The sequence below is a fragment of the Mesoplodon mirus genome, assembly GCF_964341445.2.
Source record: "Mesoplodon mirus genome assembly, chromosome: X".
NCBI classification, from domain to species: Eukaryota; Metazoa; Chordata; class Mammalia; order Artiodactyla; family Ziphiidae; genus Mesoplodon; species Mesoplodon mirus.
The window spans coordinates 116,579,898-116,600,110 of record NC_138981.1 but is presented as its reverse complement, the minus strand read 5'-3'; the positions used below and the strand labels follow the sequence as shown (position 1 = coordinate 116,600,110).

Here is a 20,213-nt window from a genome sequence, read left to right as displayed (position 1 = left end):
CTGAAATGCTGGCACTCACAACATATGTGATTAAGGCTTTAGCGACGTTTTTGGTCTGCGGATGAAACATATTAAGGAAGAGGAGTTCAGGTCCTACATTTCTAATTTCTGGCATGTTAATCACCAGTCTAAAATTTTGAAGTACTACACAGCATTGGGTACAGAAATGTGGAAAATAAAGTCACAAGCTAAGATGGAAGCTTTAGAGGTAATTTAGCTCATCTCCTGTCTTCACATCAGGTCTAAATTATACCCAGAAGACCATTTCATTAACCCAGCCATATATCCAAATAGCTATCCAACAAGCTTTGGTTTTACACCTGCTACTCAGTACTGCACTAGCAACAAAATGAAAGTATTGCCTACTAGATAACTCTCTGGACCTTGACATTGCACAGCTTATCTGAGTTCTAACCCTCACCTGTCCTTACTTACTTTGAGGGAGTCCCTCCTTACAAGGAACATAAACCCACCATTCAGCTTGGAACAAGTCTTCTCCCTAGGACACCACGAACTCTGAGCATAGGCATTGTGTGTCCTGGTGTCCCCCGCACGGCCTAGCACACAGCAGGGATTTTATCTTGTACCCACGGTGAGCCAGCTACTTTGTTGAGTGTTTTCCACATGCACTATCTTCAACCTTCACTGGAACAACATAGGCATTTTTCAGATAAACTGAGGCTTGGGGAGGCTCAAAAACTTGAATAAAGTCACATAGTTGGTGAATGATATGGCAGGGATGTTTCATAAACATTGATATAAAGGAAACAAAATAGAATGTAGCCATTGAGATGCAGCACTTGCTAATTAACAGGGCCAAAGTGGCACAGGCCAAGGCAGCTGGGAGGGTGCTATTTCTGGGGCACACCTGAAGAGAGGAGCGATGGGGCAGGTGCAGGACAGGAGGGAGAGGAAGCAAAACCTCTGAGCACTTGCCAAGAAAGCCTAGAGGAGTGGAGACCAGATGTCCCTTGAGGAGCCCGCTGGGCCACTTTTAGAAGATGCCAAGCCCTCAAATTTCTGAGTCGTGCAGCCACTGAGAAATGAGAAACTGCAGCCAAGCCCAGCCTTGGGCTCCCCTAGGAAGCTACTCACTTCCTGTTCCTGACCAGCTCTGTTCATCCAAAGCCAGCCTGATAGTTCAGTGCTCCCTTCCCAGAGGCATTCCTCTGGGCTGGTCTGATGTAGAGGAGGGTCTGCAGCAAGATACAGTGGAAAGGGCCCTGGCCGACAGTCAAAAGACCAAGTCCTAGCCCAGGCCCTCTTTTTTCTCAATAGTCCCTTCCCTTTTCTGGGACATTGGTGACATGAAGGAAGGTGGACCAAACGGTATCTAACAACCCTCCCAACTTAGTCTAAGAGATGTAGTTTTCTGTAGTGAAAAGGCCAAAGTTGGAGAAACACACTGTGACCCAGGACTGAATTAACCTGATCTCTGGCTTTATTTCCTTGACTTACAAAATGGCGGCTGTGCAGGGAAAGGAAGTAAACCATTGCTCACTCTTCCACCTTCTGGCTCTAGGCTCCAGTTGTACCTATTTCATTTCTGAACCTTTACAGAAGCAGTGTCCTCTGCCTGAAACACTCCTCCCTCCTTGTCCTCACCCTTTTTCATCTTCTAGCTGGTACTCAACCTTGGGTCTCAGCTGATGCCTCTCCTACAGTTGGCCTTTCCTGAGCTCCCACACAGGGGTAGGTGCCATCCCCATGCTTCCAGAGCCCCTGTGGCATATTGCACTTGCCTCGTGCTTTGTCCCTCTCCCTGAGGACTGCCCGCTAGTGGAGGGGTGGAAGAGGAGGCACGTGTTTTCCAGGAGTGGTGTCTTATCAACGATCTTTAAGGTAGTATGTTGTAATGACAGTTAAGATTTTGATTAAAAGATGTTAGAAGAAGCAGTGTGAAAGCAGGGCTGTGAGACTCAGAACTTGGGGGTGGGGATGGGATGTAGTTAAATGGTGGCATCTCTTGTAAGTGCTTACTCCCCCAAAACAGTGGCCCAGGTCCCAGCCTCAGGTCACCTCTGTCCATGCAAGAACCACCCCCCCATCCAGCAACCACACAAGACACATAGTAGGAATTTAATAAATATTTCCTAACTGAATAAATAACTGGGTGAATAAATGAATAAATTGTGTCACCTCCAGCAGGTCCCTTCCCCTCTCTGGGTCTCAATATCCTCATTGGTAAAATGAGGAAATGGGACATGATGAATTACAAGGACCCTTCCGGTTCTGAAATTGGTGGTAGGCTACTTCTAATCCTCCTTCATCTAGCACTATGACGTCTGAAGGCTAATTTTGGCAAAGATCTTTAATCTCTTTCAGTGGAAGGTGTTAGTGAATAAAAATGACTTATTAGGTGTGAAATCTATGCAAAACAGGTTTATCTTTTATTCTACAAAACAAGCACAGCTCTTTGAAGAAAGGAGAGAAACTAAGACTAAAATAATGGCATCTGAGATGATACAGAGAAATTACAAGCTTACCAAAAGGGTCTGAGTGCTATGAACCACATTCTTAATTTTTATTAAAATTATTTGTTCATTAACTGGCCTGTCCTGCGTCCAACCTATTATTTCCATTTAAAAAAAGGTCTAATAAATATATAGCTACTGAAAACCTGTTGGGTACCTAGCCTTGTGCTAGGTGCCATGAAAATAAAACATACCTGAGCCATGACGTATGCCACAACCTCCTTGGGGATACCAATCTAGAAGCTAGGCAGAGGTGTAAGACAAGAATACAAGCAGGGGGCTGAGGACGAGAGCAGGGACTCATGAACTCCAGGCAAACTTCCTGGGTGGAATTTGAGCTAAGCCCACAGGAACAAATAGAATTTAGATAGAGGGGGAACAGTTACAGAATTCCAGGAGAACTGAGCATCATACAGACATATCTAGAGATAATGTGTTATATTTGAGTTGGTATGTGGTATGTTTAAGCTGGCTCAGTACAACCTCCCCCAAAATAACTCTGTGAAAATTTGACCATTAGAAATTCATTTCTTTGGATAGCATCCTTAGAAAATGCAAACACACCCAGGTATTAACGTATGAACCTCTTAAATACTTGAACTTTGGAGTCAGACATCGTGGGTTTGATTCCTAGCTATGCCACTTCCTAGCTGTGTGACCTTGGACAAAACTACTTAACTTCTTTGTCTTAGTCTGTTAGGGCTGTTATAACAAAGTCCAGATTAAGTGGCTTATAAACAACAGAAATTTATTTCTCACAGTTCTGGAGGCTGAAAGTCCAAGATCAAGATGCCTGCATGGTTGGGTTCTAGTGAAGGCTTGCTTTCTGGTTGATAGATGGCACCTTCTTGTTGTGTCCTCACATGGTGGAAAAGGTGAGGGTGCTCTCTGGGGCCTCTTTTATAAGGGCATAATTCCCATTCATGAGGGCCCCAGCCTCATGACCTAATCACCGCCCAAACGACCCACTTGCTAATACCATCACCTTAGGGGTTAGGATTTCAACACAAGAATTTTGAGGGGACACAAACATTCAGATCACAGCACTCTTTGAGTCTTGGTATCTTGTGAGAAGTAGATGAGATATTAAGTGTAAATAACAACAATTAATAGCGATCATCAACAGCGTCATGCAGGGGCTTCCCTGTTGGCGCAGTGGCTAAGAATCCACCTGCCGAGTCTGTCATACAGAGTGAAGTAAGTCAGAAAGAGAAAAACAAATACCGTATGCTAACACATATATATGGAATCTAAGGGGGAAAAAAAAAGGTCATGAAGAACCTATGGGTAAGATGGGAATAAAGACACAGACCTACTAGAGAATGGACTTGAGGATATAAGGAGGGGGGAGGGTAAGCTGGGACAAAGTGAGAGAGTGGCATGGACATATATACACTACCAAACGTAAAATAGCTAGCTAGTGGGAAGCAGCCGCATAGCACAGGGTGATCAGCTTGGTGCTTTGTGACCACCTAGAGGGGTGGGATAGGGAGGGTGGGAGGGAGTGAGATGCAAGAGGGAAGAGATATGGGAACATATGTATATGTATAACTGATTCACTTTGTTATAAAGCAGAAACTAACACACCACTGTAAAGCAATTATACTCCAATAAAGATGTTAAAAAAAATCAAAAAAAAAAAAAAAAAGAATCCGCCTGCCAATGCAGGGGACATGGGTTTGAGCCCTGGTCTGGGAAGATCCCACATGCTGCGGAGCAACTAAGTCCGTGCGCCACAACTCCTGAGCCCGTGAGCCACAACTACTGAAGCCCACACTCCTAGAACGTGTGCTCCACAGCAAGAGAAGCCACCGCAATGAGAAGCCTGCGCACAATGAAGAGTAGCCCCTGCTCGCCACAACTAGAGAAAGCCCGCACACAGCAACATAGACCCAATGCAGCCAAAAATAAATAAATTAAATAAATTAATTAAAAAAAAAGAAAACGTCGTGCAAGCTCTGCTATCTTCTCAACACCAAGATGGGACAGAGCAGGCTGAAGAAATGAGCTTTTTGTTAGGCAGAGACCCAAGACAGGCAAATAATAAAATCAATGCAAACACTTATATGGTGTTAATTATGTGCCAGGCAATATTCTAGCATTTTATATGTATTAACTCCTTTAATCCTTCAACAGCCCAGTGAGGTATTACTGTTCCCCTGATTTACATAGGAGGAAACAAAGGCACTGGGGGTCGAGAAACTTGCCCACAAGTTCACACGGGTAGACAATGGCATAGCCAGCTTTAAATTCAGCTTCAGGCCCCAGGGTCTGTGCCATTAACCTCCACATCGTACTGCCTCTCTGTTTTAATATGGGTGAGGACTGTAGCCCTTAGAGAAGGTTCTGTGGAGGTGGTAGGAAAGAGCAACAATGTCTGTAGTCAAGTGTCCTGCTGGATACAACTCAGCTTCAAATAAATTGGCCCAAGAGACGGGCATGTTGGCTTTGCAGAGCCAGGGGAGATTTAGGAGGGAAGCACTGACAAGCCGAAATGGCATTTCATCAGGAGAACTTGCTGTTCTTTTCTGGTTTTGAAACATCTTGAGGCCTCCGTTTGGTTACCAGATAATCCTTAAGGTCCCTTCCAAAGCTGATAAGTTGTGAAAATGAAAAACTGGGGAACATCATTAAAGTAGACATTGATTCATGTTGAGAGCCAGGGGTTGTGTTGGGAGTCTTGTGGAAAAAATCAGACAGCATATTCGAAAATACACAGAACATCATGAAAATAGCAAGAGTTCATAATTACAGTGAGTCACCATATGTCAGTTCATGACAGTCACCAGAGGCAAGAACTTACCTTAAAGAGTGAACTTTGGCCAAAATATTAAACAAGATGGTGTGTAAGTTGCTAAGAAGAATTCTCTCCCTCAGTGATTTAGGTAAGTATATGGAGGCCAAAACCCTCCCCAGAGGGACTTCATCTAGGGAAATCTGCCAAGAAAAGCCAGGAAATGAAAACTGGAGTCATCACCCATCAGCTTGAAATCTTGCCCACCTCTCACCCTACCCCCAGTCTCAGCCCCAGAGGATCACATGGAGGGCTGAAGGGTGGGAACTAGCTCCACCAGCTACGTGACACTTTTTACACACACACGTACACTCAGATCATAGGCCAGGATGTGACCCGGGGGCACACAGACCCAGATCCAGACACACCCACATACACACACACACACACCTTTTCCTTTCTCAACCTATCCTTGCTTCTCTCTCTTTGATCTGCTTCCACCTGGGTATTCACAGAGGTGGAAAGAGGAATGACAAATAAGGTGATTTGTCATTATTCTCAGAAATAAAGTCCAGTCTTCAAAAGCAGGCTACTTTCTCCCATACAGTTCTGAGAGTGGGGAAAAAAATAACAGAAAAGAACCCAACGCAATAACATTAGGGTGACTTCCCTGGTGGTCCAGTAGGTAAGACTTCACACTCCCAATGCAGGGGACCTGGGTTCAATCCCTGGTTGGGGAAATCCTGCATGCCGCAACTAAGACCCGGAGCAGCCAAAATAAATAAACTAATTAATTTAAAAAAATGTCATTAGGCACTTGTCTCACAGTTTATTGAGCAATGCTTTTCTTAAAAAGTGGGGCAGGGGACTTCCCTGGTGATCTAGTGGTTAACACTCTGTGCTTCCCAACCTAAGTGTCCATCGACAGATGAATGGATAAAGAAGATGTGGCACATATATACAATGGAATATTACTCAGCCATAAAAAGAAACGAAATTGAGTTATTTGTGGTGAGGTGGATGGACCTAGAGTCTGTCATACAGAGTGAAGTAAGTCAGAAAGAGAAAAACAAATACTGTATGCTAACACATATATATGGAATCAAAAAAAAAAAGGTTCTGAAAAACCTAGGTGCAGGACAGGAATAAAGACTCAGACGTAGAGAATGGACTTGAGGACTTGGGGAGGGGGAAGGGTAAGCTGGGACAAAGTGAGAGAGTGGCATGGACATATGTACCAAATGTAAAATAGATAGCTAGTGGGAAGCAGCCACATAGCACAGGGAGATCAGCTCGGTGCTTTGTGACCACCTAGAGGGGTGGGATAGGGAGGGTGGGAGGGAGACACAAGAGGGAGGAGATATAGGGATATATGTATACGTATAGCTGATTCACTTTGTTATAAAGCAGAAACTAACACACCATTGTAAAGCAATTATACTCCAATAAAGATGTTAAAAAAAAAGAAATTCGGGAATGTTATGAACAACTTTTGCCAATAAACTTTATAAGCTAACTGAAATAAATTCTTAGAAAAACGTAACTAACCAAAACAGACCACAAGATGAATAGAACATCGGAATGGCTCCATGTCCGTTAAATAAATTGGATTTGATATCAAAATACTTCCCATAAAGAAATTCCAGAACCAGAGAGTTTCCTAGTGAACCCTATCAAGCGTTTAATGAAGAAATAACACCAATGTTACACAAACTCTTTCTGAAAGGGTTTTATAAAGTAGACAAAACCCCAATCTAAAGCCTGATAAAGAAATTAGAAAAAAAAAATTCAGAGCAACATCCTTCATGAATATAATTGCAAAAATACTTAAAACATTAGCAAGTTGAAAATCCCAATATATAAAAATGATAATACATCATGACCAGTAGGGTTTCTTCCAGGAATACAAGATTGGGTTAAGATACTAAAATTAATGTAATTCACCATATTAGAAGATAAAGGAGAAACGTCAAATGATTATTTCAAGAGATACAGAAAAAGCATTTAACAAAATTCAACAACCATTCACAATAAAATTTTTCAGCAAACTAAGAACAGAAGGTAACTTCCTCAATCAAATAAAGGGCATCTAAAAAACAAAACAAAACAAAACCATGGCTAATATTACAGTAATGGCAAAATAGTGAACACTTTTCTCCTGATATCAAGAACAAGACAAGGACGTCCACTTTAACTACTTTTATTCAACATTTTATTGCAAGTACTAAAATCAAAATAAGGTCAAAAAGAGGAATAAAAGGAGTAAAAATCAATAAGGAAGACACTAAACTGTCTCCATTGTCAGATGGCATTTCACAGAAAGGCCTAAGGGATCTTTTAAACAACTACTACTACTAATAGGTGAGTTTAACTAATTCATAGGATACAAAATTCAGATAGATGATAGATGGATAGATAGATGCCAGATAGATAGATAGATAGATGGATAGATAGATAGATAGATAGGGATAGGTGATAGATAGAGATACAACATATCAATTTTATTTTCAAATACTTGCAGCAAATAATTAGAAAAGTAAATTTAAAAACAACTCCATCTGCAGCAGCATCAAAACCCATAAAATATTCAGAATAAATTTAACAGAAGACATGCAATACTTCTCCACTTAAAACTACAAAACATTGCTGAGAGAAATTAAAATAAACCTGAATAAATGTTCCTGGATAAATGTTACAAGACTCACTATTACTAAGAAATCAATTCTCCAAAAATTGATCAATAGCTTCAACTCAATCCCAGTAAATCTCGGCAAGTTTTTGTACAAATTGATAAGCACATTTGAAAATTCACATGGACATGCAAAAGGCCTGGAATAACCACAGCAATCTTGAGAAAGAACAAAGTTGAAGGAATCACACTACCTGACTTCAAGACTACAGGAATAAAGATAGTGTGATAATGGCATAAGAATCTATTGGGTTGGCCAAAAGGTTCCTTCGGTTTTAAAGTAGAAATAAAAGACACATTTTTCATTTCCACCAAGAACTTTATTGAACAACATATTCACTGTTTTGTTCCACTGCCTCCTGACATTTTCCAGGCAACTTCATAATTCCATCTTCCCAAAACTTTCTTTTTCAGCAAAGTCCTGTTCCAGGTGCCTTTTACAGTCTTCCAGGGAACTGAGATTTTTTCGATTAAGAGAATTTTGTAAAGACCAAAATAAATGGAAATCCGAAGGGGCAATGTCTGGTGAATATGGCAGATGAATCAGAACTTCCCAGCCAAGCCGTAACAGTTTTTGCCTGGTCATCAAAGAAACATGCGGTCTTGTGTTATCCTGATGGAAGATTGTGTTTTCTGTTGACTAATTCCGGATGCTTTTTGTCAAGTGCTGCTTTCAGTTGGTCTAATTGGGAGCAGTACTTGCTGGAATTAATCGTTTGGTTTTCCAGAAGGAGCTGATAATAGAGGACTCCCTTCCAATCCCACCATATGCACACCATCACCTTCTTTGGATGAAGACCGGCCTTTGGTGTGGTTGGTGGTGGTTCATGTCACTTGCCCCACGATCTCTTCCATTCCACATTACTGTACAGTATCCACTTTTCATTGCCCAGCACAATTTGTTTTAAAAACGGAACGTTTTCATTACATTTCAGTAAAGAATCACATGCGGAAATGCGGTCAAGGTTTTTTTCGCTTAACTTATGTGGAACCCAAACATCAAAGTGATTCACATAACCAAGCTGGTGCAAATGATTTTCAACACTTGATTTGGATATTTTGAGTATGTCGGCTATCTCCTGCATGGTATAGCATTGATTGTTCTCAGTTAATGTCTCGATTTGATCGCTATCAACTTCAACTTGTCTACCTGACTGTGGAGCATCATCCAGTGAGAAATCTCCAACGCAAAACTTCACAAACCACTTTTGACACGTTCAGTCACAGCACCTTCTCCATACCCTGCACAGATCTTTTTTGTGCAGTTCAGTTGCATTTTTACCTTTCTTGAAATGATAAAGCATAATATGCTTAAAATGTTGCTTTTTTTCTTCCATCTTCAATATTAAAATGGCTTCACAGGGACTTCCCTGGTGGCACAGTGGTTAAGAATCTGCTTGCCAATGCAGGGGACACGGGTTCAAGCCATGGTCCGCGAAGATCCCACATGCTGTGGAGCAACTAAGCCTGTGCACCACAACTACTGAGCCTACACTCTAGAGGCTGCAAGCCACAACTACTGAGCCCATGTGCCACAACTACTGAAGCCCGAGCGCCTAGAGCCCATTCTCCGCAACAAGAGAAGCCACTGCAATGAGAGGCCCGCACACCGCAACAAAGATTAGTCCCTGCTGTCCGCAACTAGAGAAAGCCTGTGTGCAGCAAGGAAGACCCAACACAGCCAAAAATAAATAATAAATAAATAAATTTATTTTTAAAACTGGCTTCACAAAATTTCACCAATTTTGATTTGTTTTTTTTTAATGCATGCCGATATGACAGCTGTCACAATACAATCTAACAAAATTGTCTCGAATGAAGTTAAAGGCAATTAGGTGCTACTAGAGCCATCTTACGGAAAAGAACAAATGAACATTTTGGCCAACCCAATACAAAAAAATTAATGGAACCTAATAGAAAAGCTCAGAAGTAAACTTACATTTACATGAGTATTTGATATTTTGTCAAAGGTGCCAAAGCAAGCCAATGGGGACAGAAAAGTCTTCAATAAATGATGCTAGAATAACTGGATATCTATATGGGACAAAACTAACTCCAAACCATACACCACACCATACACAAAATTAAATTTGATTAATTAGGATTATAGTCCTAAACATAAAAACAAAAACCATAAATCTTTTAAAGGGAAGTATAGGAGAATATCTCCCTGACCTGCTGGTAGGCAAAAATTTCTTAGACAAGTCATATATTGTTATTCATAAAAGAAAAATTCTGATAAATTATACCTCATCGAAATTAAAACTTATGATCATCAAAAGACAGCACTGAAGAAATGAAGAGGTAAGCCACAGAGAAAATATTTTCAAAACGTATATCTGACTTGTATCCAGAACTTGCAAAATGTACTTACAACTCAATAAGAAGACAAACAACCCAATTGAAAAATGGGCAAAAGATCTTAACAGATACTTCACCAAAGAAGATATACAAAAGGCCAATACAAAAATGAAAAATCACTCCACATCATTAACCACTTTAGAAAATGGTATGGTAGGTTCTTACAAATTTAAACACACATCTTATGAGCCAGCAATTCCATTTCTAGGTATTTACTCAAGATATATGAAAACATATGTCCAAAGACTTTTACATGAATCTTCAATGCAGCCCTAAACATAATAGCCCCAAACTAGTAACAATCCAAACAATCTGTGGTATATCCATCCAATGCAATATTATTCGGCAATAAAAAGAATAAACTATGGAAACAAAAGAATGAATCTCAAAAAAAAAATCCCATTATAGTACCTGGAAGAAGCCTTATACAAGACAGTACATATTATATGATTCATTTATATAAAGTTCTAGAACAGGCAAAACTATGGTTAAAAAAATATCGAACTGTGGTTGGCAATGGAAGTAGCAGTTGCAGGGATTGACTGGGAATGGGCACAAGGGGACTTTCAGGGCTGATAGTAATGTTCTATATCTTGATAGGGGTTTGAGTTACACAGATGTACATACTTGTCAAAAATCAGAGAATGTATACTTCAAATTTATGCATTTCCCTGTATGTAAGTTTTATAATTTTTTAACTATAAATTTAAAAATGTTGCTCTCCCAAATTGTTCTGAACATGGGTTGGTGGCCAAAGGCTGAGGTAGTATGGAGTAAGGGAAAGGGCCCAGACTTTAAAGCCAGACAGACATAAATTTGACTCCTGGCTCAGCCATTAGGCTGTGTGTCTTTGGGCAAGTTATTTAACTTCTCTGTTTCCTTATCTGTACAGATAAAATAGTAGCACAATGCCCAACAAATACTAAGTGCTCCATAAATGGAAGCTAATGATAAACTGACATTTGAGATGATTTGGGGCCACAGGGCCAAAGGTAGTATCACAATACAGCTCATGGACACCATTCCAACCAAGGTGTTGGCCTACTAAGGGTTATATATGAATCTCCCCTGGGATATTTGTATTTTATAAGATTCCCTGAAGGTTATAAAATGTACCCCGTCTCCTTCCAAGGAGCAAATGAATGAAGACTTGGAGCACTGCTTGGTTGATTGGCTCTCAATACCCTGAGCTGCACCCACCTCAGGGTCTGTGCTTTCTTTGTAGGAGTGAATGCTGAAGGTCATGCCTTCAAATGTGTGGTCCACCCGCAGGACAGCCAAAGCCAGCTTGACCACCGTCAGATTTGCTGTCCTCCCACGAAACTCCATCTTATGACCAGCACACTCAATTATCATCAGAATTCTGCAAGGACAGACAGATAGAAAAGAGCATTCCTAACTCTTTAATGTAAAACCCATCCTCCTTCCAAGATTTCCTCAATGTAAGACTTTTCTTTGAGTTTTAATCACTATCTTTGTATTGCTTAGAAATTAGTAGATAGTTTCTAATGTACAGCGAAGTGGAGTTCCCTGTGCTATACAGTAGATTCTCATTAGTTATCTATTTTATACATATTAGTGTACATATATCAATCCCAATCTACCAATTCATCCCACCGCCCCCTTTCCCTCCTTGGTGTCCATACATTTGTTCTCTACATCTGTGTCTCATAAAACAACTATACCCCAATAAAAAAAAATAAAATAAAGGGGTTTGTTAAAGGCAAAAAAAAAGAGAAAGAAATTAGTAGATAAGAGCACACACTTTGGAGTCAGAGCAGCTGAACTCTAAAGCTTAGCTCCTCTAATTTATAACTGTGTGGGCAAATCAAATGACCTCATCAAGCTTCAGTCTCCTCACCTGCAAAGTAAATAATATGAGCTCCCATCTCAAAAGATTGGTTTTGTTTTTGTTTTTGTTTTTGTTTTGTGGTACACTGGCCTCTCACTGTTGTGGTCTCTTCCGTTGCGGAGCACAGGCTCTGGATGCGCAGGCCCAGTGGCCATGGCTCACGGGCCCAGCTGCTCTGCAGCATGTGGGATCTTCTGAGACCGGGACATGAACCCGTGTCCCCTGAATCGGCAGGTGGTCTCTCAACCACTGCGCCGCCAGGGAAGCCCTCAAAAGATTGTTTTAAAGTTTAAATGAAATTGATATATGTAAAGCCAGATCTTGCAGGGCTTCATAGGCCAAGAAATTTGGATTTTAGTCTATATGTAGCAGAAAGTCACTGAGTGGTTTTAAAAGCAAGAGAATGACATGATCTGATATATGCAATAAAATATCATTCTGGAGACTGTAGAAGATAGACCATAGAGAGGCAAGAGCAGAGGCTGTGAGACCAGTTAAGAGGTTATTGTAGAAGGTCAGCTAAGAGAAATGGAGCTAGGAATAGGGTGGTTGTGGTGGCGATGGAGAGAAGTAGATGGATTCCAGGAATATTTAAGGGATTAAAAAAAATCATGTACAGTGCCTCGTACAACACTTGGTTATTGATTGGCTGTGAGGTACAGGGAGGTAACTAGTGTCCTTCTCAAGTTTTTGCTTGAGCATTGGGTGGATGCATTTTATAGAAATGGGGAACATTGGGGGAGCACCAGGACTGGGGAAATAGATTGGATGTTTGGTTTGGGGTAACTATTTATTTGGAAAGTTGCTATCATTAAGATTCAGTTAGAATTTGACTGCATTCTTTCACAATTGGGATTCCAGGAGGATGACCCCATTGTATTGTACCAACTGAGCTTTCAATGCATAGCTACCTAACCTTTAAAATTGGTGATGACTGTATGCAAAGGAATTAATACTATATATTTTAAATATTTTGAAATAACTTATTTTACCAAAGTATTAGTACTTACTCATTGCTTACTTCCTGCAAATCAGATGCTGAATTGTTTTGCTTTCCCAAAGCAGAATTAATTATTTGTAATATAGTCTGGGTTAGCTTCATACTTATCTCATCACATTGTGAAATATTGGACACTTTCAAAACAATAATCTTTGTTTCTTCTTCATCCAGAAGAGTTGATTCATTGATTAAATTTAAAATGTGCTCTGCAACATTATTCGCATTCTCTGGGGAAAGAAAATTGAAACGTAAGACCTGAATTACCTAGTTTGGGGCCATGCTGTTCTGCTTCTTTCCCTTTAAAAAGTAAAGGCAGTGAAAGGGAAATATATACCAAGTTAACAAAATTCACAAAAGGAAATGCTGGACCTTAATTTCTACAATCGATGGAGTCCCAGAAAGTAGCACATAAGTCAAATTTTTATTCATTAAATCCTTTTTTAAATACTCCCCCAGGGAAACCTTTCTTGTCACTAAAGATTATCTTGCAATTAGAGTCTAATTAAGTTGACTTTTGAGTATTGGATTGAGTTAAGTAGATCCCACCTGTACTCAAATATCACACTCAGTCTGTGTTTTCATAATCAAGGATGGTGATTATGTTTTTCTGTCAAAAACCAGCAACACACAGAACAAAAGCAAATATGGACCACATAACAATAAAAAGCAACTTAGATCTTTCTAGAGAGTGAGAACAATAGATATTAACTCATCCACTTTTTTCTTCGCTTTTATTATGGAAATTTTTAAATATGCACAAAAGTAGAAATCATAGTATAAAGAATCCCCATGTACCTCATGAATCACCTAGCTTCATTGACAAGGGTCAAGGAAGAGCTAATCTTATTTTATCTACAATCCCACCTACCTTCCCTCAACCCCAGATTATTTTAAAGCACCACCCAGACATCATATCATTTCATCCATGAATACTTCAGTATGCATCTCTAAACCAAAGGACCCTTGTTTGTCAAAACCACAATACCAGTATTATTTCTTTCAAAAGTTAACAATAATATTCAACATCATCGAATATTCAGTGTTCAAATGTCTTTATATCTCATAAATGCTTTTTTAAAATAGTTTTTTGTTTGGATCATCACCCACTGTTAAAGAGCTTCATTAAAGAAATACAAAACTAGGCAAAATTAGATTTTAGTTCGATATAACCTATATAAAGCTGGGCTCCCTTGTGGTGCCCTCCTAGCTTAAAACACTCACATTCAAGTCCAGTAATCAAAATATAATGGAAGGGCTTCCCTGGTGGCACAGTGGTTAAGAATCTGCCTGCCAATGCAGGGGACATGGCTTCAAGCCCTGATCCGGGAAGATCCCACATGCTGCAGAGCAACTAAGCCCGTGTGCCACAACGACTGAGCCCGTGTGCCACAACTACTGAAGTTCACGTGCCTAGAGCCCGTGCTCCACAACAAGAGAAGCCACCACAATGAGAAGCCCACACATCGCAATGAAGAGTAGCCCCCATTCACCACAACTAGAGAAAGCCCGCATACAGCAACAAAGACCCAACACAGCCAAAAATAAATAAAATAAAATAAATTTAAAAATTTTTAATATATAATGGAAAATAATTGAAAAATACATTCTATTGAGAAAAATTTCAGAGAGATTACACTCATAACACACTTAACCCAAGTTACATTACAAATAACCAACTCTTTCTCTGTTTCTCCCTCTCTTTCAATGTCCTCCACAGTTGGCAGCATCTCCCCAAATCTCTCTCTCCTACCCCAAGCCTTCCACAACTTTATCCCCAACATAGCCCACACAGGCTATTTTTTTCTTTCTCCCCTTTCCCTCTCATTTCTTGCTTTATTCCCCCTCATCCTTACAAATAACTATCTGTCCTTGTCAATGTAAATTAAGCAATCTTAACTGAGATCCTCTCAATTTTCCCTCCTTAATCATAACCCCAATCTGGCCAACAGTGGCTTACATAGGAACTTAGGTAGCAGAGTTCTCTCTGAGATGGAAGGAAGGGAGAAGACTGAATAAGTTGAAATTACTTCAAAATTAATAATTTGTCCCTGTTACATCTATCTTCTGGTCAGTTAAAGAAACTGAGGAAACAATAAGACTAGGGATGGAAGAAAAATAGAGCATGCTCATTCACAGATCTTTCTACTGCTCTTATTAAGTTGTTCAAGCTTTGTTGTAAATGGGATAACCAGAGCTGCCTACCTGGGTCATTATTCTTTGGGCTTCAGTGATGTGACTTCACTTCATGCAGTCCCTGCTATGGCAGAATGAAAGTAAATAACAGGCCAGTGGAAGACTAACTATATTGTGGAAAGTAATTACGGACTTTTCATCAGGAGTTGTATGGTTTTTAAGTAAAATCCAGGACAAATCACACTCATCGTGTAAAAATTCTAAGTCCCCAAGCAAAAGCAACAAAAGGAATCCTCCCTTATTAGCTGTAGAATAAATAATCTCCATTGCTTGAAACAGTTAAAATTAATCTGCCAGTAATTACAACAATCAAAACAATAACATCTGGGACTTTCCTGGCACTCCAGTGGTTAAGACTCTGCACTTCCACTGCAGGAGGCACGGGTTCGATCTCTGGTCCAGGAACTAAGATCCCACATGCTTGTGAAGCCAAAAAAATTAAAAAAAACAATGACATCTGTTATTTATTGAGCAATTTCCATAGGCCAGTCTTCTAGTTATCTACCACTGCATAACAAAAAACCCCAAAACTTAATTACTTAAGACAACAATTTATTGTTATCTCTCATGGTTCTTTGTGTCGCTAACCTCAGCTGAGCACTTCTCATTTGGAGTCTCTCATGCAGGCACAGTCAGATGGCAGCTGGGACTGGAGTCATCTGAAGGCTAGGCTGGGCTGGAGTCCAAGATGGCTCCTTCACATGGCTCACAGTTGATGCCACCATGGACTGGTCTGTTAAGGTTGTTATCGTTTGGGGGTCCCTTGAGTCAGTTGAGGCTCCTCCCTACACATGGCCTCTCTCACTGGCTTAGGCTCAGTGGTACACTGGATCCAGGTTATGGTGTACTGGAGCCAGCTTGTATCAACACTTGAGAACCAACTCTTACACTTTCAGGAATTTTGTGAGCCATTATTAAAAGTTAAATTATATAAACTTATAATTAAATAAATTATATTAAAAATAATGGTGGTACTCAGAACTCATCACTTCCTAAATATTTTACTACATTTTAATAATCTATGTTCTTGTGACTGTTTATATCTACTGTATCCGTGCATCTCTTACCAACTTTATGTTCAGTGCTACATGTTGTAGTTTTGTATTCAGCCTTGGGAGGAGTATTACACCAAGGAAATCAGCATATACTACAAATTATTACCTTTTTTTCCATAGAGCTGGCTGTTAAACGTTTTCCAGCACACAACTGCTTGGACTACTTATAGCATGGTGTCTGGTTTCTGAGAGGAAGAATTCCAAATGAGAGCATACGAAGAGAAAGGAAGTGGAAGCTTCCAGTCTTCTTAAAAGTTAGTCCCATAACTGGCATAGTATCACTACTGCCCAATTCTATTGGGCTAAGCAGTCACAGGCTAGCCTTGATTCAACTCCCGGTTGACAAGGAGGGAATGAATTGATGGAGGCTGCTTTGGAGACGAGATACCATAGCAGGGCATTACATGTACATTTTTTAAATCTGCTCATCACAATAACCCTGTGTGGTGGGTAATAATATTATCCCCTTTATACAGATTAAGAAATTAAGACACAGAGGTTCTAACCCAGAGTTTAATTCAGGCCTGCTTGATTCCAAAGCTAGTGTTCTTCAATATCACTTCCTACTACAGTGTCTGTGCCTTTGTTTCTCTTCTCCATGGTGTTGGGGGTTGGAACAGCTATACTTTGCAGGCCTTCTCCCTAACATCCTGTGAGTTACACTGTTCTCTCTCAATCACACACTCTCCTGCCCTGATGGTGGGATGAACACAGACAGAAGACAGTTTTGTGAAAAGTTCTAGCCAACTTCAGAGTGTGATGCATCCTCCATATCTAGAGAACTTTGAAATAAGTGTACTTTTTCTAACTGTGAAATTAAGGAGTTATGTGAATTGAGGATTTAAGTGGGGAACTGATGAGTTTTCTCCAACCAAGATATCTCATACTTGTCAGCAAGATCAAAAGCTAAAGAAAAATTGTTTCAACATGAATGCATTTTTCTTTCCTTAACTCTACTCATTTTTCATTAAGCTCCTACCTTACAAGAAGAGAAGGATTCCTCCAAAGCTAATAAATTTGATAGTTTATTTTTCAGTTATATACCTTACAGCCACCCTCTAACTGTTCTGTTTCTCTGCAGATTTTTTTAAATAAAGTGACTTCTGACAGTTAATTTTCTAAAAATCCCAAAACCCAATGCAATGCTTTTGTTGTTGTTATGGTTGTTAGTTAACTTTTTCTTCCACAGAGAAAATTCTATTAGCATGTCTAAGAAAAATGTGTCACTCAGAAGGAGGGAGGCCAGCAGGAAACATAGACCTCTCTGTCTTGCTGCCCACTCACTTCAAGCTGCAACACTCCCTCTTGCCCTGACTCATGATTTCAGATCTAGAAATCATCAGAGTTGTGCTTGCTTTTCTAATTCCTCTAGATATTCCTTGGCAAGGATCTCGAATTTACATCTTCTGCAAAAAGACAAGACTCAAGTTCACTGCCTCAAGGCTCTTCCCTGGCTCTTTTGCAGGGCACTGGAATGGATGCATCTCAATTTCCAACTCTTCAGGATGGGAGGAACCCACTTTATGCAGTAGAGCTATGCCTGACAAGGTGTGTATAAACTGAAATTCTGTGAGGAAAACCTTTATGCATACTTAAAAAACACTGATAAGGAGAGGCAGGCCTTTCAGGATGGTGGTGTAAGGATAAGCTTGGGGAAAAGTTCACCAAGAGAGAGATCTATTGTGTTGGTCAAAATTAGCAGACAATCATTCAAAGTGTCTGGAGATTGATGGGAGTTCTTACAACAGATTGAGAAGCATTTATTAAAGAAAATCTACAGAAATTTGTTAAGTTCAGTGGGAGGCCATGGCGTTTGAGCTAGGAACTGCACCCATCCCCCACAGCTCTGCCTTGTGGAGGAATCGTTCCACTGGGCTAGGCAGCCAAGTGGTACTCACCATCTCCCCCAGGTCCCTCGGGTGGAAGAACTATTCTGAGTAGATGCAACAAAAAGAATAAAATAACTAGGAGTAAACCTACCTAAGGAGACAAAAGACCTGTATGCAGAAAATTATAAAACACTGATGAAAGAAATTAAAGATGAGGGCTTCCCTGGTAGCTCAGTGACTGAGAGTCCACCTGCCGATGCTGGGGACACGGGTTAGTGCGCCAGTCCGGGAAGATCCCACATGCTGCGGAGCGGCTGGGCCCATGGTTGCTGAGCCTGTGCATCCAGAGCCTGTGCTCCACAACGGGAGAGGCCACAGCAGTGAGAAGCCTGCATACTGCAAAAACAAGAGAAAGAAATTAAAGATGATACAAACAGATGGAGAGGTATTCCATGTTCTTGGATTGGAAGAATCAGCATTGTGAAAATGACTCTACTACCCAAAGTACTCTACAGATTCAATGCAATCCCTATCAAGCTACCAATGGCATTTTTCACAGAACTAGAACAAAAAATTTCACAATTTGTATGGAAACACAAAAGACCCTGAATAGCCAAAGCAATCTTGAGAAAGAAAAATGGAGCTGGAGGAATCAGGCTCCCTGACTTCGGACTATACTACAAAGCTATAGTCATCAAGACAGTATGGTACTGGCACAAAAACAGAAAGATAGATCAATGGAACACGATAGAAAGCCCAGAGATAAACCCACGCACATATGGTCACCTTATCTTTGATAAAGGAGGCAAGAATATACAATGGAGAAAAGACATCCTCTTCAATAAGTGATGCTGGGAAAACTGGACAGCTACATGTAAAAGAATGAAATTAGAACACTTCCTAACACCATACACAAAAATAAACTCAAAATGGATTAAAGACCTAAATGTAAGGCCAGACACTAACAAACTCTTCGAGGAAAACATAGGCAGAACACTCTATGACATAAATCACAGCAAGATCCTTTTGGACCCACCTCCTAAAGAAATGGAAATAAAAACAAAAATAAACACATGGGACCTAATGAAACTTCAAAGCTTTTGCACAGCAAAGGAAACCATAAACAAGACCAAAAGACAACCCTCAGAATGGGAGAAAATATTTGCAAATGAAGCAACTGACAAAGGATTAATCTCCAAAATTTATAAGCAGCTCATGCAGCTCAATATCAAAAAAACAAACAACCCAATCCAAAATTGGGCAGAAGACCTAATTAGACATTTCTCCAAAGAAGATATACAGATTCCCAACAAACACATGAAAGAATGCTCAACATCATTAATCATTAGAGAAATGCAGATCAAAACTACAATGAGATATCATCTCACACCAGTCAGAATGGCCATCATCAAAAAATCTACAAACAATAAATGCTGAAGAGGGTGTGGAGAAAAGGGAGCCCTCTTGCACTGTTGGTGGGAATGTAAATTGATACAGCCACTATGGAGAACAGTATGGAGGTTCCTTTAAAAACTAAAAATAGAACTACCATATGACCCAGCAATCCCACTACTGGGCATATACCCTGAGAAAACCATAATTCAAAAAGAGTCATGTACCACAATGTTCGTTGCAGCTCTATTTACAATAGCCAGGACACGGAAGCAACCTAAGTGTCCATTGACAGATGAATGGATAAAGAAGATGTGGCACATATATACAATGGAATATTACTCAGCCATAAAAAGAAACGAAACTGAGTTATTTGTAGTGAGGTGGATGGACCTAGAGTCTGTCATACAGAGTGAGGTAAGTCAGAAAGAGAAAAACAAATACCATATGCTAACACATATATATGGAATCTAAAAAAAGTCATTAAGAACCTAGGGGTAAGACGGGAATAAAGACACAGACCTACTAGAGAATGGACTTGAGGATACGGGGAGGGGGAAGGGTAAGCTGGGACAAAGTGAGAGAGTGGCATGGGCATATAAACACTACCAAACGTAAAATAGATAGCTAGTGG

The 20,213-nt window shown here is 40.2% G+C and overlaps 1 protein-coding gene across 1 annotated transcript in view; it reads right to left on the bottom strand.

Annotated features, from left to right (window-relative positions):
* The window catches only part of ADGRG4 (adhesion G protein-coupled receptor G4), a gene marked incomplete at both ends in the record, with an annotated part of 118,422 nt that overhangs the window by 53,121 nt on the left and 45,088 nt on the right, over positions 1–20,213 (bottom strand). The window contains 5 exon segments of the mRNA XM_082609337.1: positions 1–55; positions 5,278–5,303; positions 5,306–5,411; positions 11,459–11,621; positions 13,121–13,337. Coding sequence (XP_082465463.1) covers positions 1–55; positions 5,278–5,303; positions 5,306–5,411; positions 11,459–11,621; positions 13,121–13,337 — 567 coding nt within the window.